Source organism: Coregonus lavaretus (assembly GCF_964263955.1).
Source record: "Coregonus lavaretus genome assembly, chromosome: 24".
NCBI classification, from domain to species: domain Eukaryota; kingdom Metazoa; phylum Chordata; class Actinopteri; order Salmoniformes; family Salmonidae; genus Coregonus; species Coregonus lavaretus.
The window spans coordinates 12128247-12155627 of record NC_140011.1 but is presented as its reverse complement, the minus strand read 5'-3'; the positions used below and the strand labels follow the sequence as shown (position 1 = coordinate 12155627).

The window sequence follows — 27381 nt, the reverse complement described above, 5'->3', positions numbered from 1 at the left end:
CGAAGAGGCAGGACGCAGACGCAGGAATTAACAAGGTCAAGGTTTACTTAACAATAAACAAGAGAAATAACAAAGATAGAGTAAACGACATGAAGCTAAACAATCACACACAACATCATCCAGAACAGTCCAGGGCTAAATAGGGGTGGTGATGAGATGATGAGGTGCAGGTGTGCTGGAGGTGATTAGGGTGCGTTGGGTTTCCATTCCGGTGTTGCCGAGGTGGTGCGCTCAGGCTGGTGGCTCAGGCTGGTGGCTCAGTAGACCGGCGAATCAGAGCACCGGAGGGGAGCAACGGGAGGAGACGTGACAGTGTTCTAAAACTTTTGACCGGTAGTGTAGGCCAATAGTTTTTAAAATGTTCCGGGTGAAGGTTGGCTTTTTCATGACAAGCTTTATTACTGCCACTTTTAGTGAGTTTGGTACACATCCGGTGGATAGGGAGCCGTTTATTATGTTCAACATAGAAGGGCCAAGCACAGGAAGTAGCTCTTTCAGTAGTTCAGTTGGAATAGGGTCCAGTAGGCAGCTGGAAGAGGCCATGACTATTTTCGTGAATGTGTCGAGAGATACAGGATTAAAAAACTTGAGTGTCTCCATTGATCCTAAGTCCTGGCAGTTCTGTGCAGACTCAGGACAACTAAATTTTGGAGAAATACACAGATTCAAAGAGGAGTCCGTAATTTGCTTTCTAATGATCATGATCTTTTCGTCAAAGAAGTTCATGAATTCATCACTGCTGAAGTGAAGGTCATCCTCTCTTGAGGAATGCTGCTTTTTAGTTAGATGAAGGCCTTCCTCTCTTGAGGAATGGTGCTTTTTAGTTAGTTTTGTGACAGTATCAAAAATACATGTTTGATTGTTTTTAGTCTCCTCAATTAGGTTGGAAAAGTAGGCTGATCGAGCAGCATTGAGGGCTCTTCGATATTGCATGTTACTGGCTTTCCAAGCTAGTCGGAAGACTTCCAGTATGGTGGAGCGCCATTTCCGTTCCAATATTGTGGAAGCTTGCTTCTCTGATATTTTCTGTTTACCACAGAGAACATTTCTTGTGAGAAATATTTTTTGTTTTTAGAGATGTGACTGCATCTATGGTATTATGTAAGGTTCAATTTAGATTCTTGGTTAGGTGGTTAACTGATTTTTGTTCTCTGACGTCCTTGGGTAGGTGGAGGGATTCTGGAAGGGCATCTAGGAATCTTCGGGTTGTCCAATAATCTATAGCACAGCTTTCGATAATCCTTGGTTGGGGTCTGAGCAGATTATTTGTTGCGATTGCTAACGTAATAAGATGTTGGTCCAGGATTATAAGGAAAAACTTTGAGATCCACAATATTTATTCCACGGGACAAAACTAGATCCAGGGTATGACTATGGAAATGTGTAGGTCCGGAGACATGTTGGACCAAACCCACTGAGTCGATGATGGCTCCGAAAGCCTTTTGGAGTGGGTTTGTGGACTTTTCCTTGTGAATATTGAAGTCACCAAAAATTTGAACATTATCTGCCAGGACTACAAGGTCAGATAGGAAGTCAGGGAACTCAGTGAGGAACGCTGTATATGGCCCATGAGGCCTGTAAACAGTAGCTATAAAAAGTGATTGAGTAGGCTGCATAGATTTCATGACTAGAAGCTCAAAAGACTGAAATTAGTTTTTTATTTGCTGTCGTAAATGTTAGCAACACCTCCGCCTTTGAGGTGATGCGCGGGGGATATGGTCACTAGTGTAACCAGGAGGAGAGGCCTAATTTAACACAGTAAATTCATCAGGCTTGAGCCATGTTTCAGTCATGCCAATCACATCAAGGTTATGATCAGTGATTAATTAATTGACTATGACTGCCATGGAAGTGAGGGATCTAACATTAAGTAGTCCTATTTTGAGATGTGAGATATTATCACAATCTCTTTTAATAATGACAGGAATGGAGGATGTCTTTATTCCAGTGAGATTGCTAAGGCGAACACCGCCATGTTTAGTTTTGCCCGACCTAGATCGAGGCACAGACACGGTCTCAATGGGGACAGCTGAGCTGACTACACTGCCTGTGCTAGTGGCAGACTCCACTAAGCTGGCAGGCAGGCTAACAGCCTGCTGCCTGCACCCTATCTCATCCTTCTACCAGGTGGGCCACAGGGACTTTGACGTGGAGAAGAGACTGAGGAGAGATCTGAAGAGAACCCATGCTCTGCTGGTGGACGCTCAGCTACTACTGTCTACCATAGACAACCCTGGACACAGCCAGGCCCCCGGCAGCAAGGAACACATAGAGCGCCTGCACTGCCAGGTAAACACACACACTATGATGTTATGAAAGTGAATCAAGGTGTGTTTTAGACTCACAATTACAAAAATATCTTCCACTCCCTCTCCCTGTCTTTCTCTCGCTCCCTCTATCTCTCTCTGTCAGTTGGAGGAGAGCGAGGCGAGGAGAGCGGAGGTGGAGAGTGTTCAGAAGACTCTGTCCATGGAACTGGAGAATGCTCAGATAGAACTAGAGAACATCTGCAAACACAAGCATCTGGTGAGCGAGATAGAGGCCTCATGCTGCACCACTACTACAACTGGTACTAGAATATTATAATGATCAGTCGTGTTCGGGAACTTTGAACATCAAAGTGTTTACAGTCCTACTGAAACCAACAGTAACAGGATCCTGTATATATGTGAGGACAACAATCTATTGAAGAGAGTCGTTTTAAAGTGTGTGCGTCTATGTGTAGGTGGATGAGCAGGTAGCCCAGCTCCAACATGAGAATTCAGATCTGTTGAAGAGACTAGAGGAGGACCAGGAGGACCTTAATGAACTCATGAAGAAACACAAAGCCCTCATCGCACAGGTGGGTTCCCTCTCTGCCTCATAGTGGCTCAAAATCATGTATAAAAACTTTGCAGGTTCTAAAATTAAAGATGACCAAAACATGATCTTTCACTCTCTCAGTCCTCCAGTGATATCTCTCAGATCAGAGAGTTGCAGGCTGAACTGGAGGAAGTCAATAAACAGAGACACACACTACAGGAAGAGGTAAGGACTGACAGCTGAGTAATGTGGGGAGATGGTGAACTACACATGCTGTTACTGTGGATAGGAGACTGGCTGAATAACACACTCTGCCATTCCTCTTGTCCTTCGGCCCCTCCTCCTCTCTGTTCCTCTCCTCCCCCTCAGCTTGCAACGAGTGTGGCCAGGGTACAGTTCCTGGAGTCGTCCACCGTGGGCCGTAGTATCGTCAGTAAGCAGGAGGCCAAGGTGTGTGACCTGGAGAACAAGCTGGAGTTCCAGAGAGGACAGGTCAAGAGGTTTGAGGTAAAACGACAACACAAAATGGACAGTAACTTTATCTTACTCTGTCTCTCTTTCACTCTAATATCTCTCTCTTTCTCTCAATTGAATTCAATTTAATGGTGCAATATTGGCATGGTGTACATATTGCCAAAGCAGAAATTCTGAAATTCTATAAATAATGAAAATAATAATCTCTCAGAAAAATCTCTTTGTAGGTGCTGGTGCTGCGTCTGAGGGACAGTGTGGTGCGCCTGGGAGAGGAGCTAGAGCAGAGTGCCGAGACAGAGGCCAGGGAGAGAGAGAACAGTCAGTACTACCAACAACGCCTCCACGACATGAGACATGAGATGGAAGACCTGGCTCAGAGAGAACATGACAGCAGCCGCAGACGCATGGAGCTGGTAACACACACTATACACTGATTGTACAAAACATTAAGGACACCTTCCTAATATAGAGTTGCACCCCCCCACCCCTTTTGCCCTCAGAACAGCCTCAATTCGTCGGTACATGGACTCTACAAGGTGTCGAAAGCATTCCACAGGGATGCTGGCCCATGTTGACTCCAATGCTTCCCACAGTGGTGTCAAGTTGGCTTGATTGCCTTTGGGTGGTGGACCATTCTTGATACACACGGGAAACTGTTGAGCGTGAAAAACCCAGCAGCGTTGCAGTTCTTGACACAAACCGGTGCGCCTGGCACCTACTACCATACCCATTCAAAGGCACTTCAATATTTTGCCTTGCCATTCACCCTTTGAATGACACATTCACCCTTTGAATGGCACACATACACAATCCATGTCTCAATCGTCTCAAGGCTTAAAAATCCTTCTTTAACCTGTCTCCTCCCCTTCATCTACACTGATTGAAGTGGATTTAACAAGTTACATCAATAAGGGATCATAGCTTTCACCTGGATTCACCTGGTCAGTCTATGTTATGGAAAGAGCAGGTGTCCTTAATGTTTTGTATACTCAGTGTACACACACTCATACACACACTGTACACACACAAACACATACTCATATACATGCTACACACACTATACACACCTCACAAAGAGAGAACAGGATAGTAGCCGCAGACATATGACACACACACACACACGAGAGCAGGGCGGTATCTGTAGTGATTGTGTTGTGTGTGTTTCTGTGTATGTAGGCTATAGGTATGTGTGTGTATATATGTGCCTGTTATGTATTCTGAGTGTCAGTAACACTGATGCCCTTTCACAACCTAATGTCCAACCACGCAGACACACAAAGCGAGATACAAACACACACACTCACTCTCTGTCTCCCCTGCATTCTCTCTCTAGCTGTGCCACTGTCTGGCTGTGATTAATCCTCATAGCCTTCTCAAGGTTAAGGACACACACACACCCCATCCCACTCCCCGTGTCTCTATGACAACCACTAACCCCCCCCCCCCCCACACGTGTGTGTGCGTCATAAAGGGTGTATGTCATATGTACACTTCATGTCATGTGCGCTAGTGTGTGTCGTACATTTGAGTGAATGAGCTAGTGTTTGTGTGTGTGTGTGTGTGTGTGAGAGGGAGAGAGAGATGACAGGATGAGAGCAGGGAAAGGGGAAGATTAATAGATCAATCACTCTCTTCTTTCTGTCTACGGAAAAATGCTCCTCGAGAACCCTGACAAACACACATACACACTCTACAGGAAGGCCCAGGACCCGCGGGTGTGTGTGTTTGTGGGTATGTGTACCACAGTATATGACTGATGGTATGATAAGAAATGGGCATTATTATAAGACTCATCCATATTGGCCTGTATTGAATAGCATGGATAAACTTACAGTTGGCCTCTGGCACGGACGCACGCACGCACACACACACACACACACACACACGTTCTTAGCGTTCCTTGTGGCATGTCTGTCACCTCACCTATGGACACATCTCTCACCTCACCTATGGACACATCTCTCTTTTTCTCTCTCTCTGTTCTCAGGAGATGCAAGTGACGGAGCTGAGTGCAGTCAGACAGACATTACAAGCCGATCTAGAGACATCCATCCGCCGTATTGTTGATCTGCAGGCCGCACTGGAGGAGGTGGAGTCTAGTGACGAGAGTGATGATGATGAGAGGTATTAGTATCTTACTGTGTTTGATGGTGTGAGAGAGGTATAGGGGCAGGGTTAAAGTAATGATGTGTGTTGGAAGAATGACTCTGTTAGGAGTTAGGTGGTCCCGTGTAGCTCATTTGGTAGAGCATGGCGTTTGCAACGCCAGGGTTGTGGGTTCGATTCCCAGTATGAAAATTAAAAAAATGTATGCACTCACTAACTGTAAGTCGCTCTGGATAAGAGCGTCTGCTAAATGACTAAAATATAAATGTAAAATGAGTCAAGGACAGGTACAGGTGTGTTCACAAGGAAGTTACATTATCACTGATCTGACCACTGACCTTTGACCCCTCTCCCCAAGTGTTGCGACGGCTGTGGAATCCTTGACTAGAAAGAGAGACCTGTAAGAACCCTGGGTCCCTCTGTGTGTGTGTGTGTGTGTGTGTGTGTGTGTGTGTGTGTGTGTGTGTTTTCAGACCAGTCTGTTCTCTGACTTGATCCCAGGGCTGTTGATGATGTGGACAGACAGAGCATGTTGCAATGCTAGTTGTGAGCTGAATAGCCTTGTTGTGAGCTGAATAGCCTTGTTGTGAGCTGAATAGCCTTGTTGTGAGCTGAATAGCCTTGTTGTGAGCTGAATAGCCTTGTTGTGAGCTGAATAGCCTTGTTGTGAGCTGAATAGCCTTGTTGTGAGCTGAATAGCCTTGTTGTGAGTGGCTGTGTGCATGGCTAGATGTCTGAGCTGTCTGACTGCTCCATTCTACAGAGGCACTTAGCTCCAAAACCCTGTTGGTTTGTCTTGTGGTCTGTGTGTGGACAAGTTCCAGAACCACATGGCTGGAGCAAAGAAATACACGCACGCACGTTTAAGAGACACAAGAAGCTTTTCTCTGTTCTAAGGGGTGTGTTTGAGAGTTCACCAGCTGTGATATTCTTGTCTTCAATAAAGCATGGTACTTACAGTACAGAAGCCAGTTCTGCTCTCTCTCTCTCTCTCTATCTCACTCTCTCCCTCCTGTCCCTCTCTATCATCATTTTACCGTTCCCTCTCTCAATCTCGCCTGCTCTGTCGCTTCTCCATCCCTCTCTCTGTTCTCTTCAACTTCTCTTCCTTGACCTATTACTTTTTAATTCTCGCTCCCTCCATCTACCTCTCTTCCACCTCTCTCTCTCCCACCTCTCTCTCACCTCTCTCTCTCTCCCACCTCTCTCTCTTCCACCTCTCTCTCTCACACCTCTCTCTCTCACACCTCTCTCTCTTCCACCGCTCTCTTCCACCTCTCTCTCTCTCTCCCACCTCTCTCTCTCTTCCACCTCTCTCGCCCACCCCTCTCTCCCACCCCTCTCGCCCACCCCTCTCTCCCACCCCTCTCTCTCCCACCCCTCTCTCTCACCTCTCTCTCTCTCCCACCCCTCTCTCTCACCTCTCTCTTTTCCACCTCTCTCTTCCACCTCTCTCTCTTCCACCTCTCTCTCCCACCACTCTCTCTCCCACCTCTCTCTCCCACCACTCTCTCTCCCACCTCTCTCTCCCACCACTCTCTCTCCCACCTCTCTCTCTCCCACCTCTCTCTCCCACCTCACTCTCTCCCACCTCTCTCTCTTCCACCTCTCTCTCCCACCTCTCTCTCCCACCTCTCTCTCTTCCACCTCTCTCTTCCACCTCGCTCTCTCCCACCTCTCTCTCTCCCACCTCTCTCTCTCCCACCTCTCTCTCTCTCCCATCTCTCTCTCCCCCCTCTCTCTCTCTTCCTCTCTCTCCCACCTCTCTCTTCCACCTCTCTCTCTCCCACCTCTCTCTATCCCACCTCACTCTCTCCCACCTCTCTCTATCCCACCTCACTCTCTCCCACCTCTCTCTCTTCCACCTCTCTCTCCCACCTCTCTCTCTACCACCTCTCTCTCTTCCACCTCGCTCTCTCCCACCTCTCTCTCTCTTCCATCTCTCTCTCCCACCTCTCTCTCTCTCTCCCACCTCTCTCTCTTCCACCTCTCTCTCTCTTCCACCTCTCTCTCTTCCACCTCTCTCTCTTCCACTCTCTCTCCCACCTCTCTCTCTTCCACTCTCTCTCTCCCACCTCTCTCTGGGGGCGCTGATGGCAGATGGGAGAGGTGGTAGTTAGTTAATATACAGTACCAGTATGTGACCTGAGTGTGAATGTCTGACACCCTGACTGTGTCTCCAATATAATCTGCCACCACCTCCAGTCTCACAGCAGGAGAGAGAGGACACAGAGACAGGGACAGGAAATGTCCTGTGGCTGACCCTGGCTTAGAAGTCTTGCATCACTGGCTGTGTAGCGTCACGTGTCTTCTCTCTCTTGGTAGTATGTGTGATCTCTGCCTCTCAGTGACACTGTGTGTGTGTATTTCTCTCTTCCTCAGCGACAGTGTGTCTAGTGTTGGTTCTCAATCTCTGGGCACGGAGGATGTTGGCGAGGGCATCCGTCATTGGCTGGGCGTTCCCCGAGGGGAGGCTAGGGGGGGCTCTCCCTGTGGCAGCAGTACCATCAGCAACCAGTCGGGGCGCCAGTCTGTCACAGACACCATGAGCACTTACAGCTTCCGGTGAGTCGTCAGTTCAGTTTGATTTAGTACAGTTCAACTTGAATAATTCAATTCAATAGTAACTGCATAGATACTAATCCTCTTTTATATGTCAAATGTTTGATTCTCCTTTCTCTTCCTCTCCCCCAGCTCCTGTGTGGACCCAGATGAGGAGGGTTCAGAACCAGGGGGTTGGGTTGGTAATGGGGATAGTTCAGGCCCTGGTCGGGCCTCCTCCTCCGCCCTCTCCGAGCTGTTAGAGGGTCTTCGTAAGCGGCGAGGGAGGGCAGAGACCGGGGAAGGGGGTGGCAGTACTATTTCTCTCCCTATCTACCAGACCACTGGGGACTCAACCCTCCGCCGCAGAGCCTCAGCCCTCTCCTTGGGCCCCAAGGACCTTCAGGAGCCCCGCAGCATCCTCAAACCTCCTTCCCCACTACTGCCCCGAGCCGCCAGCCTGCGCATTATAAGCGAACCCCAGGCTTCATCTGCAGCCTCCAGGGACTCCGGAGCCAAACGCTACAGCTCCGCCGACTCGCTCTCCTCCCTCCCCTCTCTCCCCCTCACCTCCCCCACTGCTTCCTGCTGTCGCCCACCCACTATCTCCATCCCCGAGGAAGACTGTGAAGAACCAATCAGATCCCTGCGCTCGCCCCAGCCAATGAGACGTAGGCTGCTGGAAAGAGTTGTCTGCGAGGGCGGTGGAGAGGGCTGTCTGGGGTCGGAACCCATGGTGTTCCAGAACCGCCGTCTCCTAGGTGACAGTAACCGTGACGACGCAGCCTCTGACATTCTGCCGGCCATCCGACGGGCCCAGTCCAACAGCAGCCTGGCCAATTCAGTCAGAGGGGGTCGGAGGGCACTCAGTGTCCACTTTGGGGAGCTGCCCCCCTCCACACGCAGCAGGAAGGGCTCTGACTCCAGCTCCACCAGCTCAGGGTCTGGGGGGAGCTCCCAGGGAGGAGGGGTGAGGTGTAGGGGGGCTGCGGGGCTGCAGGGAGAGAGGCTGGAGACGGAGGGAAGTGAGGGTGGAGACGTGGCTTCTGTCATGAAGAAATACCTGAGGAAGAGTCAGGACATGAGGAAGAGTGAGGTTGACTAAGAGGAGAGGAGAGAGGCTGAGGTGAGGTGGAGCATAGAAACATGCACTGTAAGGCAGTCAACACTACAACGTTTGATGTATTCTAATGCGTTCCTCTCTTCTGCTCTGTTCTCTCTCCCTCTGTTTTCTTTCCTCTTCCCCTCGCTTTCTCTCCCCAGCCTGCATGTGTGTGTGAGGAAGGATAAACTGAAGCCACTCACAGAGATCCCTATGCAAGCTGCAAGGAGTCACACTCAAGCCAAAGAGCTATTGAAGATATACACACTCGTGCCAAAGAATCAATGAAGATAGATACACACTTAAGTTAAAGATGTGCTGAAGATATACAGTACATTCGGAGCATATTCAGACCCATTGACTTTTTCCACACATAGCCTTATCCTAAAATGGATTAAATTAATTGTTTTCCTCATCAATCTACACACAATATCCCATAATGACAAAATTAAAATAGGTTTTTAGAAATGTTTGCTAATTTATTAAAATTAAATAACAGAAATACCTTATTTACATAGGTATTCAGACCCTTTGCTATGAGACTCGAAATTGAGCTCAGGTGCATCCTGTTTCCATTGATCATCCTTGAGATGTTTCTACAACTTGATTGGAGCGCAATCAAGATTTCGAAAGGCCCACACCTGTCTATATAAAAGGTCCCACAGTTGACAGTGCATGTCAAAGCAAAAAACAAGCCATGAGGTCGAAGGAATTGTCCAGAACCTTCCAGAAGGAAAACCATCTCTGCAGCACTCTACCAATCAGGCCTTTATGGTAGAGTGGCCAGACGGAAGCCACACCTCAGTAAAAGGCACATGACACTCCGCTTGGAGTTTGCCAAAAGGCACCTAAAGGACTCTCAGACCATGAGAAACAAGATTATCTGGTCTGATGAAACCAAGATTGAACTCTTTGGCCTGAATCCCAAGGGTCACGTCTGGAGGAAACCTGGCACCATCCCTACAGTGAGGCATGGTGGTGGCAGCATCATGCTGTGGGGATGTTTTTCAGCGGCATGGACTAGGAGACTAGTCAGGATCGAGGGAAAGATGAACGGAGCAAAGTACAGAGAGATCCTTGATGAAAACCTGCTCAAGAGCGCTCAGGACCTCAGACTGGGGCGAATATTCACCTTCCAACAGGACAATAAACCTAAGCACACAGCCAAGACAACGCAGGACTGTCTTCGGGACAAGTCTCTGAATGTCCTTGAGTGGCCCAGCCAGAGCCCAGACTTGAAGCCGATCTAATATCTCTGGAGATACCTGTACAGCAACACTCCTCATCCAACCTGACAGAGTGCCTAGCTTGGTGTGCCAAGCTTGTAGCGTCATACCCAAGAAGACTCAAGACTGTAATCGCTGTCAAAGGTTCTTCAACAAAGTACTGAGTAAAGGGTCTGAATACTTATGTAAATGTGATATTTCAGTTTTTTTGTTTTTAATAAATTTGCAAAAGAATCTAAAAACCAGTTTTTGCTTTGTCATTATGGGGTATTGTGTCTAGATTGATAAGGGGAAAAAACGATTTAATCAATTTTAGAATAAGGCTGTAACATAACAAAATGTGGAAGAAGTCAAGGGGTCTAAATACTTTCCGAATGCACTGTATACACATTGAAGTCAGAGTCAATAAAAATATATACACACGCTTAAGTGAAGACTTAATTAAGATACAGTGGGGAGAACAAGTATTTGATACACTGCCGATTTTGCAGGTTTTCCTACTTACAAAGCATGTAGAGGTCTGTAATTTTTATCATAGGTACACTTCAACTGTGAGAGACGGAATCCAAAAATCCAGAAAATCACATTGTATGATTTTTAAGTAATTAATTTGCATTTTATTGCATGACATAAGTATTTGATACATCAGAAAAGCAGAACTTAATATTTGGTACAGAAACCTTTGTTTGCAGTTACAGAGATCATACGTTTCCTGTAGGTCTTGACCAGGTTTGCACACACTGCAGCAGGGATTTTGGCCCATTCCTCCATACAGACCTTCTCCAGATCCTTCAGGTTTCGGGGCTGTCGCTGGGCAATACGGACTTTCAACTCCCTCCAAAGATTTTCTATTGGGTTCAGGTCTGGAGACTGGCTAGGCCACTCCAGGACCTTGAGATGCTTCTTACGGAGCCACTCCTTAGTTGCCCTGGCTGTGTGTTTCGGGTCATTGTCATGCTGGAAGACCCAGCCACGACCCATCTTCAATGCTCTTACTGAGGGAAGGAGGTTGTTGGCCAAGATCTCGCGTTACATGGCCCCATCCATCCTCCCCTCAATACGGTGCAGTCGTCCTGTCCCCTTTGCAGAAAAGCATCCCCAAAGAATGATGTTTCAACCTCCATGCTTCACGGTTGGGATGGTGTTCTTGGGGTTGTACTTATCCTTCTTCTTCCTCCAAACACGGCGAGTGGTTTAGACCAAAAAGCTATATTTTTGTCTCATCAGACCACATGACCTTCTCCCATTCCTCCTCTGGATCATCCAGATGGTCATTGGCAGACTTCAGACGGGCCTGGACATGCGCTGGCTTGAGCAGGGGGACCTTGCGTGCGCTGCAGGATTTTAATCCATGACGGCGTAGTGTGTTACTAATGGTTTTCTTAGAGACTGTGGTCCCAGCTCTCTTCAGGTCATTGACCAGGTCCTGCTGTGTAGTTCTGGGCTGATCCCTCACCTTCCTAATGATCATTGATGCCCCACAAGGTGAGATCTTACATGGAGCCCCAGACCGAGGGTGATTGACCGTCATCTTGAACTGCTTCCATTTTCTAATAATTGTGCCAACAGTTGTTGCCTTCTCACCAAGCTGCTTGCCTATTGTCCTGTGGCCCATCCCAGCCTTGTGCAGGTCTACAATTTTATCCCTGATGTCCTTACACAGCTCTCTGGTCTTGGCTATTGTGGAGAGGTTGGAGTCTGTTTGATTGAGTGTGTGGACAGGTGTCTTTTATACAGGTAACGAGTTCAAACTGGTGCAGTTAATACAGGTAATGAGTGGAGAACAGGAGGGCTTCTTAAAGAAAAACTAACAGGTCTGTGAGAGCCGGAATTCTTACTGGTTGGTAGGTGATCAAATACTTATGTCATGCAATAAAATGCTAATTAATTACTTAAAAATCATACAATGTGATTTTCTGGATTTGGGTTTTAGTTTCCGTCTCTCACAGTTGAAGTGTACCTATGATAAAAATTACAGACCTCTACATGCTTTGTAAGTAGGAAAACCTGCAAAATCAGCAGTGTATCAAATACTTGTTCTCCCCACTGTATATACACACTCAAGCCAAAGATGTTGTGGATTGTGTGGTTAATTGAAACATTGAGCCCACTGAAGATCAATGATCAGTTAGATTAGAAGCACTGTTATGAAAATAAAAATGTTTGCGAAACTGTGTTCCACCACCTATAAATCTATGGCAAGACTTAAATGGCTGTCTAGCAATGATTAACAATCAACTTGACAGAGCTTAAATATTATTTTTTTAAAGAATAATGTGCAAAGCTCAGAGACTCAGCTGTAATTGCTGCCAAATGTGATTCTAACTGTATTGGCTCAGGGGTGTGAATACTTATGTCAATTAAATATTTCTGTATTTCATTTTCAATAAATGAGCAACAATTTTGGGGGTATTGTGTGTAGATGGGTGAGACAAATTGTGGAATAAGTCGAGGGGTATGAATACTTTTCTGAAGGCACTGTAACTAACGCTGGGGTCTGCTTTGAGTTGGTCACTAGTTCTAAGGCAGATGTAGAGGTGGCAGGTAGCCTTGCAGTTAAGAGCGTTGGGTGAGTAACCAAAAGGTCGCTGGTTCAAGTCCCTGAGCCGTCTAGGTGAAAAATCAGCCGATGTGCCCTTCAGCAAGGCACTTAACCCTAATTACTCTGGTCCTGGAGTGCCACAGGTATTGTAGGGTTTATTCCCTAGAATCAGACTACCAGCGATGTCTCCTCTCCAGAATCTAACAGAAAACTGCACTAATGGTTCAGTTGGATTATATTTATGAGGTAGACAGGTAAAGGTAGGGGTCAAGGTAAGCTAGGTGATTTAGGACTGGGTGTCAGACTGCAGTGATGTCTCTCCAGTGTCCTCCAAATCCATCTGTTCACCAGAATCTTACCGAGAACTACACTGAGTATACAAAACATTAACTGCTCTTTCCATGACAGACAGACAAGGTGAAAGCTATGTTCCCTAATGTCATGTTAAATCCACTTCAGTGTAGAAGGGGAGGAGACAGGTTAAAGGAGGATTTAAGCCTTGAGACATGGATTGTGTGTGCCATTGAGAGTGAACGAGCAAGACAAAATATTTAAGTTCCTTTGAACGGGGCACGGTAATAGGTGCCAGGCACACAGGTTTGTGTCAAGAACTGCAACGCTGCTAGGTTTCACACGTATCAAGAATGGTCCACCACCCTAAGGACATCCAACACGGGCCAGCATCGCTGTGGAACGCGTGACACTTTGTAGAGTCCATGCCCCTACGAATTGAGGCTGTTCGTGGGCAAAGGGCAGGTGCAAGTCAATATTGGAAAGGTGTTCCTAATGTTTGGTATACTCAGTGTATGTTACAGTCACAGTCCAGCTGGGTGTAAAGGCAGGAGCCAATGGAAGTGTTGACCCTAGAGGTAGGGATCAAGTGTAGGTTAATTTGGGACAGGTTGTTCTGCCGCGTTCAAAACTGAACTCAGACTTCAGTGCGTTCAAGAAAACTGGGGGGGGGGGGGGGGGGTTTGAACAGTCACTCAGAATTCCAAGTGGAGAACTCAGGCGTCTTTCTAGAGCTATGACTTTCCGACCTGAAGAGCAGACATGATGACGTTAGATAAACATGACCGACTAACATGGTTTGTAGATTAATGGTGATAACCCAATTATATGTAGTTTCATATACACAGTACATGTTGATTACTACCACTATGACCAGGACAAGACCATTTCTTCCAAACAATTTATTTACAAAGCACCAACATGTACAGGATAAACAGCCTTAGTTTAAATAGTTTGATCCATGTAATGCACAGGTAGAAAGAAACAACTAAATTGATTGACAGAACCTTTGGTCAATCTAAACTGTAACAGGACATTTGGAGCAGCAGCACCTGAAACAGACCAAAGAAATGGTTGTCATTCAGTAAAGCCAAATCAGCAGTCATCAGGCGCCAAGGTTTTATGTGCAATGCTTTATCCTAGATCAGCAGTAAAGCGAGACTAAGGAAAAATCTACTCAAACTAGATTATTTTAAAATTAGTCCACTGTTGGTCCCAAAATGTTTTGCATGTCAGCAGTCAAGTTTAAGATAAGCGCTTTGCTTCATGGAAAATCCTGTTTGACATTGCAGGCGACTGCCGACTGAACAAATCACCTTGCATCATAAATAACGACTCACTATTTTTAGCTCAGTCCGTGACAATTTTCCCCATCATACAGTTCTGATGATCTAGAACACAGCCAAAGTGTCACTTGCCCCATGCCTTGGGCCAGTGACATTTCGCTTCTTTAAAGTCCAATCTTAACGTACCTGCTGACTTGCAAAACATTTTGTGACTATCGTGGACTATTGAAAAAACATGTACTTAACAAAAATATAAAAACGCAACAATAAACTATTTTACTGAGTTATAGTTCATAAGGAAATCAATTAGGCCCTAATCTCTGGGGCAAGGGCACAACCATGGAAGGCCCACCCACTTGGGAGCCAGGCCCAGCCAATAAGAATGAGTTTTTCCCCCACAAAAGGGCTTATTACAGACAAACTCTTTCATCAGCTGTCCGGGTGGCTGGTCTCAGACAATCCTGCAGGTGAAGAAGCCAGATGTGAAGGTCCTGGGCTGGCATGGTTACACGTGGTCTGCAGTTGTGAGGCTGGTTGGACATTATGCAATATTCTCTAAAACGAAGTTGAAGGCAGTTTATGGTAGAGAAATTAACATTCAATTCTCTGGCAACAGCTCTGGTGGACATTCCTGCAGTTAGCATGCCAACTGCACGCTCCCTCAAAACTTGAGACATCTCTGGCGATATGTAACAGAACTGCACATTTTAGTGGCCTTTTATTGTCCCCAGCAGAAGGTGCGCCTGTAATGATCATGCTGTTTAATCAGCTTCTTGATATGCCACACCCATCAGGTGGATGGATTAGCTTGGCAAAGGAGGAGAAGTGCTCACTAAAAGGGATGTACACAAATTTGACAGAAGCATTGTGCGTATGGAAAATTTCAGAGATCTTGTATTTCAGCTCACAAAACCAACACCTTACATGTTGCGTTTATATTTTGTCCAGTGGAGTGGATTTTCTATATGCCATTTAGCCAAAGCAACCTAGTCATGCGTGCATACATTTGGTCCCAGGAATGGAACCCACAATCCTGGCATTGCAAGCACCATGCTCTACCAACAACTTCTGGAGGACCACTCAGGGCTTAGTATTACTCCCCTGAGGCAGTCTCCAGGTAGTCACTTACCTGGGATTACTTTCCCCTGCCTCTTCCTCTCCCCTTTCCCTGAAACACACAGAAACAACCATTTTAAAACCAGGCCAGTCGTGAGTCTAACAGGAGACAGAAGCTTGAGTGCACTATATAGGGAACAGGGTACCATTTGGGACAAAGCCAGAGTTTCTCAGATTGAACAGGAAAGTAAATATAGCAAGGTATAAATATTAAAAGGCAGAGTAAATATTAAAGCACCTTTTTGGGAGGGTTCTCATCATCTGACGCAGGTCTGGAAGGAGAGAGCATAAATTAGGGCTCTGGCAACCGAATACAGCAACAATTACATTTCTGTAAAGCACTTACAGGAAATGGATTTCATAAATGCATCATAGACGCATCGATTAACACCACTTACTCATCTGCTGCCTCTGCCTTCTTTTTCTGGAAAAGGGGAACAACATTAGCCTGATCAGTTTGTGCATACCATCTCATCGCCAAGCTTGGAATGGACATACTGATGAGTAAGAATAGCACATTCTAGAAGTATGTGTATTTCAGTGCCAAGTGCCCAAATGTCTGAAAATGTTAACTGAAATATAAAATCATTCAAAAATAAAATGTGCTAGAATTTTTCAGATCTAAAAGATACCTTGCCTGCAGCATTTCCATTCTTGGCGGGTGCTTTCTTAGCAGGCTTCACAGGAGACTCCTCAATATCTTCCTCCTCCTCATCCATCTCCTCATCACTCTCCATGCCCGAGAAGTCATCCTCCACTTGAAAACAACAAGTTACATAAACGACAGCTCCCAGTTAGAAAGCCCTGTAATTTATGGCTGTCTGAACCTCTTCTAGAGCTACCCCCTGGAAAAACGTTATGATAACACCAGATCCTACAGTAATAAACCAGCTACTCCTCAAGACCATGATTAGCTGGAAGGCTAGAGGCCTTCATTTTCACACCCATCAACCCATCATTTAGGGCATCCCTACTCACGTGCGACGTGTTCCCCACAGATGTAAACAGGTCCGGCTCCACTCTTCAGCCTGAAGGTGACAGGAGGGTGGAGTTCAATCCCAGAGAGATTGACCTGGAGAGATCAATACAGACAATAAGTGTTGCTATTCAAACTGACCTAGGCACCCAACTAGGATAGGCCTGTAACCACTGGTGATTACTCCCTCAACATTAGCAGATTTAAGTTAACTTTAATTAGCCATGTAGGACTAGGGAATTGGGAAGTGCATTTTTATTTTTACAATCATTCAATTGATAAACCTGGTTTTCTATTGTGAAGTTATCGGCACAGCAATAGGCTTAAAATCAAAATTCAGGTTGCCACAGAACAAATTGATTGGGACTACATTTTACCATGGGCATGCCATTGGCATGCAGGGTGGCCATGGGTACACCTTTAACATTAGCCAGTTCTCCAGTAATCAACTCCACAATGTTGAACTCTTCCTTGGCGCCTGCGCCCAGACACATCTGCCAAAGACATGTCAGTCATTTGAAAATGCACCAATGAAGTTATTTAAATTGCGTTCCAGGTTGTATTGATTGCAGTTGTGCTACCCAAATTAACAGATCTCAAATGTAATTCAGACATGCTCAGCAGGGCTGCAATAAAGACAACCTGAAACAAAGTCAGTTCACGTGTTTGTACAGCACTTTTTGGATTGTAAAATGTCAAAGATTCGCCATGTTGAGTAATGACTTACAGTTCTCAGGGCGAGTTGATGTTGGTAGTTTGTGTCATCCGTTTTGAATGTTTCCTCCATCTTTGACTCACTGAGTTCGCAACCTACAAAACAGAATACAAAAATAAGCTGATTCCTTCTAACAGCTCTGAAAACTACATTTAAAAAAAAGGGCACTATAGGTACACAATTTCTAGCTAAATATAACCTACCCCATAGTGTCGACAGTGGTTTTTCCTGTTTGTGCATTTTTACAAATTTGAGAGTTTACCTGGGAAAAACAAATAGACTCGTGACTCACTCACGTGGAGACAACCTTCACATTAAAAACCATGTGCAACGGAGTAGATACAAAAAAATAATAAGTTATTCAAGGCCTATATTTATTTAGCCGACTAAAGGCCACAGGGAAGGACGTTTCTGGTGGAGTTGTCAGCTAATATTTATTAAAACCAAGGAATTTCGCCATCAAAGCCTAAATCATAACGTCGCATGAAGTTCCTTACCGAAGACGTTCCACTTCAAATTGATCCTGGACAGATGGAGAACGAGAAATACAATCCCCGAAATTTACGATTATAAAGAAGATGAGAAGACAGGTGACGCTAATAAAGCATCAAGCGCCAAAGCTGATTGGCTCGTTAACGGGCGTGACACATCCTAGAACAGAGGCACTGAGTGATTCCCAATCCACCGCCTAGCCCCTACCAACTCGCTCTGATGGCCCTCTGTTGTCACGTGTTGGTGACTTCCAGAGAGTGGAGATCAATCAACACATCAACTTCTGAACACTCTTGACTTGAATGACACAATTCATGTTCCACTTTTAAATAATAAAACGAGCATGAAATTCAAATGAACAAATACTCATTTGACAAAATATAAACCTCATAAACATTTCATTTGGGAGGTGTTTCATCTTTTACATGTGTCAAGTCTGGACATCAGAAATAAACAAATGCATGTGTCATATAATTAGGCACCCTCTCCATTCTTTTGTGTAAAATTGCTCATCGGGTGCCCAGTAGAGCAGTCATGGAGTGGAGAGCATGTTCTTGAAAATGGCAATGGAAAGTCAAAAAAACAAGGTGTCCGAGTGAGAGCGGTGTGAAGTCTGGATGAGTATGATGACGATGACGCCAGCAACGGAGGGAGGAAGAGTGAGGGGAATACTGGATGAACTGCTGTTGATAATAGTTGGATAAAGAAGGCTAGAATTGAAGTTAGGAAGAAGACGTCTAGTGAGCCTGCTGCTCAGTGCGATCATTCCTCTCAGGAACCTGTAAATAGCTTGAGGTTGATGAGGAGAGTAACCCCACAGAAAAAGAGGAGGATGAGGAGAGTGAAGAAAAAGATGATGAGTTTGAATCCGATTAAGCTAGCAACAACGAGAGAGACGGTGTATCGATGAAGATCGGTGTCAAGTGCAAACAGAATGAGCTGTACTCCAGAACGAGCGCTGGAGGTGATATGGAAGGGAATGGGGATGAATTACCTGAGGTGGCAGGTGTGGTGTTGAGCTTGGAGTCCGAGCCTTACACCGATGGTCATGATAGGAGTGACCTGGTCCAGTAGGAGTGACATTTTTGGATAAAGTGGACCCCTGCCTTTTGGCTGACCCATATGTGGTTTTAGGTTGAGGGAAAAAAGGAGTTAGGTACTGTTGAATCGGTCAAGGTAACACAAAGTGGATTTTTTGTGTGTCTTCTACCCAGAGGGAGCGGCGCTCCGCGCCACGTGAATGGGGACCAGACCTGTTACTTGCTTTGCTCTCAAGAACCGGGCCCAATTGAAAGGAATAATTACTGGGGTAGCGGTAAGGGTGGAGGTGGATCAACTGAAGTTGAAGATTCCCAGTGTCTGTGACGGTCACCGTTTGGTGCGAAACAGAAAAGTCACTGTCCTGTTGAGTTTTGATGCTGAGTCGTTGCCCAACAAAGTCATGTTAGGATATATCAGTTATCCCGTAAGAGCTTTATTGCCGAATCAACTACGGTGTGTCAGGTGCCAAGTTTACTTGGCCCAGCGTGGTCCGGGTTTGGCCGGTGTAGGCCGTCATTGTAAATAAGAATTTGTTCTTAACTGACTTGCCTAGTTAAATAAAGGTCAAATAAAAAATGAAAATAAAATAGTCATGTTGCAGCAGTGTGTAGGAGGGAGAATCCTAGATGCGAGAAGTGTGCATGGGACAAAGGAATGTGTAGTATCTGTGAAAGAAGTGGTATGTCTTAACTGTAGGGGTGCCCATGTTGCTGGGGATCAGAAGTGTCCGGTGCGAGAGAGGCAGGTGGAGGTTGCCAGGGTCAGAGTTGTACAGAAGGTGTAGCATGCTGAGGCAGTGAAGAAAGTAGAGGAAATGGGTCAAGGGTGAGAGATCCCCCACTCTCCAAGGGTCTCACACACTTGTACATGTGTGAAACAGGACAAATATAAGCACCCCCTATTTGACCTTTGATGGGCCTACAAATGAAATGTGCTTCAATAAGGTTGGCTTTTTAGCGTTCATTGCCATGGTTATCAACTGTACCGCAGGAATGGAACGTAAATCACAGAAAATAGGAGTTGTGGTGGCAGCTGCAGAGAAGTATTTGGGATTATGAGGTTTTACTGCAGAAGAGTTACAGGGTGTGTTGAATGGTAGTGTTCTGTACTCCCGGGGGGGGGGGGGGGGGGGTAATTTATTTCTTTTTTTAATTTTCAAATTTTTGTATCACAAAGTATAATGGATTTAAACTCCAGTCCAGTTGGTGACGGTAATGCAACGTTAATATTGGATGCCAACTGCCGTTAAACCCCACTGAAGAAGAAGAAGAAGAAGAAGAAGAAGAAGAAGAAGAAGAAGAAGACCGTGCCTTATGGGATTCCACTTCGATATGAAGCCGGCAGAGTTGCAGGCTCAGTCGAAGTGCGTACCGGAGGGGCTAACACCCTCGATCATTTTCTTTCCCTCAGCTATGGGACACTTGGCGGAGGCGTGCATGAACGCGCAAATGGAGGGCCGAGGGATGAGGGGAAGAGGGTGATTTGGGGTTCAGACACATTTGTTGTTGCATTCATGCATAGAGCTAGATAGAGGACTCATCTTTGTATCTGTTCCATTAAAGCATCTGTGACAACATTGGAATCGCCATTGAGGCAATCTCCATTTTGAAGTAGTACATTTTCTTCTTCACAATTGGATGATCCTTCCTGATAACCTGGTTGGACATGACTCCAACAGGGTCACCAGGAGGGATCAGCCAATGAAGTTGGCGGCAGGTAGCTTAGTGGTTAAGAGCGTTGTCCCAGTAACCGAAAGGTCGCTGGTTCTAATCCCCGAGCCGACTAGGTGAAAAATCTGTCGATGTGCCCTTGAGCAAGGCACTTAACCCTAATTGCTCCTGTAAGTCGCTCTGGATAAGAGCGTCTGCTAAATGACTAAAATGTAAAATGAAGTCCCACCCAGTTGACTACATTAAAATGGTGGAAGCCCCCAGTGGCGCTGCCCATGCTAACACAGCCTTTTGGCCACTAGAGCCCTCTATCATTCTCTATGGATTCATGCCACTTGTGTTCCAGGTTTTTTTAGGGAAAATCCCAGTGGAAAATCCAATCCACTGTGTGGTGAGTAGGCTAGTACAGTAGCAGTCTCTCTAATCTAGACAGACGGGTTGCCTCCCACAATGTACCAATGTAGCTGTTTCCCTAGGTCTGGGATTTCCAAGACTAGCACAGTAGTAGTGAGTGACTGTGTGTAGGCTACTGTGTAAGCTTATACAGTGTTGTAGTGAGTGACTGTGTAGCCTTAATGTGTGTGGCGTGATGAGGGATGAGTTTTAACGATGATGTTGTTGAAAACAATGCAAGCAGTTTGTTGTTGTGTGAGAGCCTCAGATCTTCTCATTCTCTATATGTATGTGTGTGTGTATGTGTGTTTGTGTTCTGCAGACAGCCGTGGGATGTATACTTAATGCAACCCTGTGGGCTCGGATCTCTGCAGTCAGCAGAGAACAGAGTGGAAAGAACATGAGCTGAGTGTGCGACTACCACACCCCTAAGCGGAACCCACACACACTCACACAAAACTCTCATATACGCATACTCACACTTGCTCCCACACAGGCCATCCAAGAGTACCATTTTGGGTTTTGGGGAATAGACCAGAGAGCAAGATGAAGGGATGAGAGAGAGAGAGAGAGAGAGAGAGAGAGAGAGAGAGCGAGAGAGAGAGAGAGAGAGAGAGAGAGAGAGAGAGAGAGAGAGAGAGAGAGAGAGAGAGAGATGCAGCCATATAATGAAAGAGAGAAAGAGTAGGCCATTGAAAGTGTTGGCCATAAGTGTATTTGACACAAACTTCAACAACATTGTAACACAACACCCATTTATCTTTAACTAGGCCTACTCAAAGGCCTGCATAACAGCTGCACATTCTCTATGCCAGATGAATACAAGACCTCTTCCTCTGATTGCAATGTTGGCTCATATTTCTCCCATAATATTCAGACATAAATACAGGCCTTCAGTAATGAGCCATCCAGTCGGATTTCATATGAAATATAAATTGCAGGATAATGTGGAATAATTTAGATGATTATGGAGTTGATTGCGTCCCTGATGGCTTCTAGCTTGACCGGTGGAATTGACCACTTTAACGACAGCAACGTGTTGACTGAATACTAATGAAACTGATGAGAGAGTGTGTGTGTTTGTGAGAAAGAGAGTGGTTTGGGTGATTGACTAGAGGAGGAATTAAAAACTAGCTGAGGACGGAGCCATAGATACAGAGCCATAGAATTACAGTAGGTGTAATAACAGAAACATAGGTCCCCCATCCACAGATTTGTGTGCATTGAGTGTGTCGAACACTCATTCTAATTAAGCCTTTTGAGAAAAGGTGGACCATGGGAGACATGCAGGCTTGTTGCAGGCTTGTTGATGTACAGTGAGTCAACAGGCACGGAGTGAGTCCCAATGCTAGTTCCTGTTGATTATGTTGGAATACATGAAAACTCAACATGGTCTCTGTAGCGATAGAAACCTTCTGAGAGGAGTTGAAGAGCTCTACACCAAGCTTCAATGGCCACAGGGCTACTCCATTTGCACGGCACACACACACATAGTGCTACACACGCACAGTGCTACACACACACAGTGCTACACACACATAGTGCTACACACACACACACATATTGCACACACACACTTAGCCCCGTCATTCAACAGAGCATGGCTGAGTGTGTGGGATGGGAAGGAGATTCCTTACTGGTTTCAGGGACAGCCATGAAAATGAGAGTGTGAGGGAGAGAGGAAGGAAACGGTGAAGGAGAGATGCATATTCATCTTGTGCTGTTCAATGGCTAACACTGTTTTCCATGTTGTGTGTGTCTTAGTGCCCAGAGGACAAGGAGCCAGCGGTTCAATGAATCAATACAACTACTAGGGGATGACCTACAGTATCACCCACTGCATATTAGTGTGTGTGTGGGTGTGTGTGTGTGTGGTGTGTGTATTAGCTTATGTGAGCTTAACTGTTGAAAGTGACCTTTCTGACACACACACACACACACACACACACACAGCATAAATGCTAGAATACTACAGGTTGAGTGTGAGATGGTAAGACTGTGGGTCTGTGATAATCATTGAGCTCGTCTCACTGCAGAGGCTTATCCCCCCCTCTCTTCCGCGTACACACACACAAACGCACACACACACGTGCCGCATAAGCACATCTCTCCCCTCTGATGCCTTCCCCCTCACTAACTGAGGAGACAGTAAGAGGGGAGATGGGGGGAGGGAGGGAGGGTGGGATAGTGAAAGTGGAGAGAGCGAGGGTATGGTGGTGGGGAATAGCCAGGAGGCGAGAACCGAGAGATCTCCCAGTAATACTTCTCTCCATCCTCCATACCTCTAACTGTTGTCTCCTCCTTTGTTGATATTGCTTATCGTCTTCGATGTTTTATCATTAGAGAACGAACAGAAGCACTGAAGCTTTACTGTATTTCTATCATACACATCTGTGTGATCTAAACGCTACTGTTTCCTGATAGTGTTGAGTGTTTCAGCACCGTGGACAGCAGCCTATATGACTCTCTCATTCATTTTGATCCATCTGTATGGTAAAACGGAATCCATTTCTGACACACCCGTCTCTCCCTGAAGTGTGCACTCGTACACTCCCTCTCAAGGATTGATAAGCATTGTGTTTGTGTAGACGGAGTGTCTGTCGTATGTTTTACACACCAATCCTATGCTTTTAACTCCCTGAGAAGGAGTGAACGAGTGCACACTTCAGGGAGAAGGGGGAGAATGCTAATTGGATCTGGGTATAGGTGGAGAGGAGTGGAGGATGTCTCAGTGTTACTGCTGTGGTGATTAATATGTCAATCCTACCAGCCCTGTCACTGTGTTGGACATGACAGGCTCAGCGCCGGGTCTCTGTGGTGTGTGTGTGAGTGAGAGAGAGAGAGATTGGTGGGGGGAGGGGGCAGTAATGTAGTCAAGTCACTAAACCCCAGTCCGAGTCGAGTCCCAAGTCCCTAGTATTCGAGTCCGAGTCCTTTATGCTCGAGTCACGAGTCGAGTCACGAGTCCCTTGTTAGTGCTCAATGCTTCATTTTGTAACGTAGCAAGCTGAATAACTTACTGTCTTGCACATTGGTAAGGCTAGCAGCTAATAATATATCTGACATTTGCTGTTCTATATATCATGTTGAATAATGCAAGGGGGAGAGACTTGCTGACAACAAAGTAACTACTGGTCGAATCCGAGTCATCGCTGGTCGAGTCCGAGTCAAGTCCGAGTCCTGGACTCGCGTACTACATACTACAGCACTCCCCGTCCCACTCTGTTGCTTCCTTAGTGTGTGTGTGTGTGTGTGTGTGTGTGTGTGTGTGTGTGTGTGTGCACATGCAGTGATGCGCACTACAGAGCACAATCCTTTCAAGCCCAGACAGCTCCTCAGACCACCACTGACTCTCTCTCTGTCACACACACACACAAGCACAGCGTGTGATGGTTGGTGAGATTGGGGACTATGAGAGGGACAGACGGAGAGGGCCAGCTGCTGTGGGCCTTAATGAGGCGCCTAGTTGCATAACTCAATCCTAAACCCCAACCCTTTCTATTTACACTACATTACCAAAAGTATGTGGACACCTGCTCGTCGAACATCTCATTCCAAAATCATGGGCATTAATATGGAGTTGGTTCCCCCTTTGCTGCTATAACAGCCTCCACTCTTCTGGGAAGGCTTTCCACTAGATGTTGGAACATTGCTGCAGGGACTTGCTTCCATTCAGACACAAGAGCATTAGTGAGGTCGGGCACTGATGTTGGGCAATTATGCCTGGCTCACAGTCGGTGTTCCAATTCATCCCGAAAGGTTAATGGTTTGAATCCCCGAGCCGACTAGATGAAAGATCTGTCAATGTGCCCTTAAGCACGGCACTTAACCCTAATTGCTCCTGTAAATGTCTGCTAAATTACTCAAATGTAAAATGTATCTATCTCTTGCTCTAAACCCCAAAAATGTATATATCTCTATCTAACCCAATACTTTCAATCTATCTCTAAACCCAATACTTTCAATATATCTCTAAACCCAATACTTTCTATCTGTCTATCTTAACCCCAACACTTTCTATCTCTCTCTAAACCCTGACACTTTCTATCTATCTATCGAGTTATGCTCTCTATTCATTCTCTATCCATTTTAAGTGTAACACAGAGAGACTCGTTCTGCACTCTCTTTCCTGTGTTTCTCTGCTCCTCTTTTGCCCTCTGTATTTTCAGATTAACAACAGGGCATCGCCATGGATACTGGCATTTGCTAGGTGAATACCAAGGGTTAGAGCCCTGTTGGCACAAACACACACACACACAGAAACACACTGTGTAACGACAATCAGCAGTTTTCATTCCTAATTATTGACAAAGGCAGGTAAGTTGTCTGTGGTAGACTAAATCCCTTTGAAGTATGAAAAGACAATACATTAACATTTACGCTGAAAATGTTAAGCTTTCTCTCAATTTTATAGCAGCTTCAGCACTACTTCTGTTTGGTATTTGAAGCCAGGACATATCTTTTAATGTATTGATCTGTCCTTACAGGCTCTGTGGTTGTGTGTGTGTGCGCAGTGTGAGAGATGGAGAGGCATGCAGATTGGCACAGCAGAGCAGGAGGAGAGAGAGAGAGATCAGGACAGAAAGAGCAGAAGAGCAGAAGAGGCACATTGCGGGGTTCAGGCGAAGGGAGGCATGACATGCGGACCGCAGAGAAATCACCACCACCACACTGCGCGCTGACAGAGGAGTAGAAAAACAAGCGGCGCGTCACATCTAGAAGATCGCTGTGCAGACCGACTGTCGAACACCAACCTATTCTCCGCGTGCATCCCGTTAGCAGGTCTCTCTGGACGGACCGGCTCTGTCTGGCTGTGTGAAGCCATGCCACCGGGCCATTACCGAATCGGTGCCCTGTCAGCGCTACTCTGTGTCTGTGTGATTTGGACCGGGTTCGCAGCAGAAACACAAGGTAATGATGCTGGGTTTAACTTTCTGGCCGGTGTATGTGTGTGTGTGTGTTTGTTGTTATCTCTGTGCTAACCCATTTGGTGGATTTGTTTGAAGTTCCCCTTGGCTCCTATCCAGCATGAATTACTATCACAACTTTGCTTTGTCTGTTTTGCTAAATAGCGTAGGCTACTGGAATTATAGCCTATTACAGTTAGAATCATGATACAAATCTTAATTTGAATCCTAATAAGCTAGTCTAACTTTAAATGACTTTGGATACAGTGGAGGCTCCTCAGAGGAAGAAGCGGAGGACCATCCTACTCAGTGAATTTCATAAAAATATAAAACATGAAAAACGGTATCCTTTTGAGATAAAACATATCACCAAATAACTGATTAAAACACACTGTTTTGCAATGAAGGTCTACAGTAGCATCAACAGCACTTTGTGTAGCCGGAGGACAGCTACTTTCCGTCCTCCTCTGGGTACATTGACTTGAATACAAAACCTAGGAGGCTCGTGGTTCTCATCCCCCTTCCACAGACTTACACAGATTTATGGAGAATAAAACCTTGGCAGCAGTGCCGCTTAATGACAACAATCTAGTCAATGCTTTTTTTTTGCTAGATTTGAAACAGCAGGCAGGCCTGTAAATGACTTTCCCCTTCTGAATGACAGTCCCATAATCATCTCTGAAAAGGATGTCCTTCGGGTCTTCTCTAAACTCAATCCTCGGAAAGCAACAGGCTGTGTTGATCTAAGCTGGCGGATTATCAGGGAGTGTAAATGGCAACTGTGTGACATATACAGAATATTTTTTCAAATGTTACTAGACAGCTGCAGAATCCCCGATATCTGGAAAACTGCAACTATTGTGCCCATTCCCAAAGTTAATAATCTCAAATCCCTGAATGACTATCGTCCCATCTCCTTGACCTCGGTGATAATCAAATATTTGGAGCGCATTGTCCTGGGACACCTTCTCCTGCACACGGTGAGCCTACTGGACTGTTCCAGTTCGCATATAACCAGGCCGTGGAGTTGAAGATGCACTGCTCTTCCATCTTCATAAAATCAACATGCGCCTGGATAAACCACATTCATATGCCAGAATACTTTTCATAGATTTTCTATCTGCCTTCGACACATTACATCCTAATATTCTGGTGAACAAACTTGCGACCATGGGCGTCAACACGCGTCTCATCAACCAGATCAAGTGTTTTCTCACCAGTCGGGTCAGAAGAGTGTGGTTCAATGTGAATACATCGGACCCACTAACCACAAATATAGGGGTACCCCAGGGTAGTGTCCTTTCACCAGTTCTGTTTACCCTCTACACTAACGATTGCACCCAAATAACATCAGAATGTGCAACAGTAAAGTATGCAGATGATACAGCAATTGTTAGTCTAATAGAGGGGTCTTATTTACAAATTACTTCGACTAACCTGTACCCCCGCACATTGACTCGGTACCGGTACCCCCTGTATATAGCCTCGTTATTGTTATGTAATTTTATTGTGTTACTTTTTGATGTTTTTCTTTTTTTACTTTAGTTTATTTAATAAATCTTTTCTTAACTCTATTTCTTGAACTGCATTGTTGGTTAAGGGCTTGTAAGTAAGCATTTCACGGTAAGGTCTACACCTTTTGTATTCATGTGACAAATAACATTTGATTTGATTTGATTATTCAGACCCTTTGCTATGAGA

At 45.6% G+C, this 27381-nt stretch overlaps 3 protein-coding genes across 3 annotated transcripts in view; 2 read left to right on the top strand and 1 right to left on the bottom strand.

Annotated features, from left to right (window-relative positions):
• Positions 1-9028, top strand: part of LOC311099400 (unconventional myosin-XVIIIb-like) — a gene marked incomplete at both ends in the record, with an annotated part of 30182 nt that extends 21154 nt beyond the window's left edge. The window contains 10 exons of the mRNA XM_084140098.1: positions 2128-2289; positions 2413-2526; positions 2726-2842; positions 2944-3027; positions 3172-3309; positions 3504-3689; positions 5264-5400; positions 5741-5782; positions 7765-7947; positions 8077-9028. Of these exons, the coding sequence (XP_083996224.1) occupies positions 2128-2289; positions 2413-2526; positions 2726-2842; positions 2944-3027; positions 3172-3309; positions 3504-3689; positions 5264-5400; positions 5741-5782; positions 7765-7947; positions 8077-9028 (2115 nt within the window). The remainder of the gene's footprint in view (positions 1-2127; positions 2290-2412; positions 2527-2725; positions 2843-2943; positions 3028-3171; positions 3310-3503; positions 3690-5263; positions 5401-5740; positions 5783-7764; positions 7948-8076) is intronic.
• A 6470-nt stretch (positions 9029-15498) lies between these two features.
• Positions 15499-17746, bottom strand: LOC311100310 (nucleoplasmin-like). Its single transcript, XM_084141172.1, has 9 exons — positions 17675-17746; positions 17381-17439; positions 17190-17272; positions 16840-16956; positions 16465-16558; positions 16119-16243; positions 15885-15910; positions 15725-15758; positions 15499-15538 (listed from the first exon to the last, which is right to left on the bottom strand). The coding sequence occupies exons 2-9, from the start codon at positions 17415-17417 to the stop codon at positions 15506-15508; spliced, it is 549 nt and encodes a 182-aa protein (XP_083997298.1). The 5' UTR covers positions 17418-17439; positions 17675-17746; the 3' UTR covers positions 15499-15505.
• A 7850-nt stretch (positions 17747-25596) lies between these two features.
• LOC311100294 (seizure 6-like protein) overlaps positions 25597-27381 on the top strand; it is a gene marked incomplete at its 5' end in the record, with an annotated part of 43835 nt that continues 42050 nt past the window's right edge. The window contains one exon of the mRNA XM_084141156.1: positions 25597-25684. Coding sequence (XP_083997282.1) covers positions 25597-25684 — 88 coding nt within the window. The remainder of the gene's footprint in view (positions 25685-27381) is intronic.

Coding starts and splice junctions, on each gene's coding strand:
- LOC311100310 (XM_084141172.1), bottom strand. CDS start 17,417: ATGCACAAACAGGAAAAACCACTGTCGACACTATGGG. Junction 16,559..16,839: donor ATGCCAATGGCATGCCCATG/GTAAAATGTAGT, acceptor TGATCTCTCCAG/GTCAATCTCTCTGGGATTGA. Junction 15,759..15,884: donor AAGGCAGAGGCAGCAGATGA/GTAAGTGGTGTT, acceptor CTCTCCTTCCAG/ACCTGCGTCAGATGATGAGA.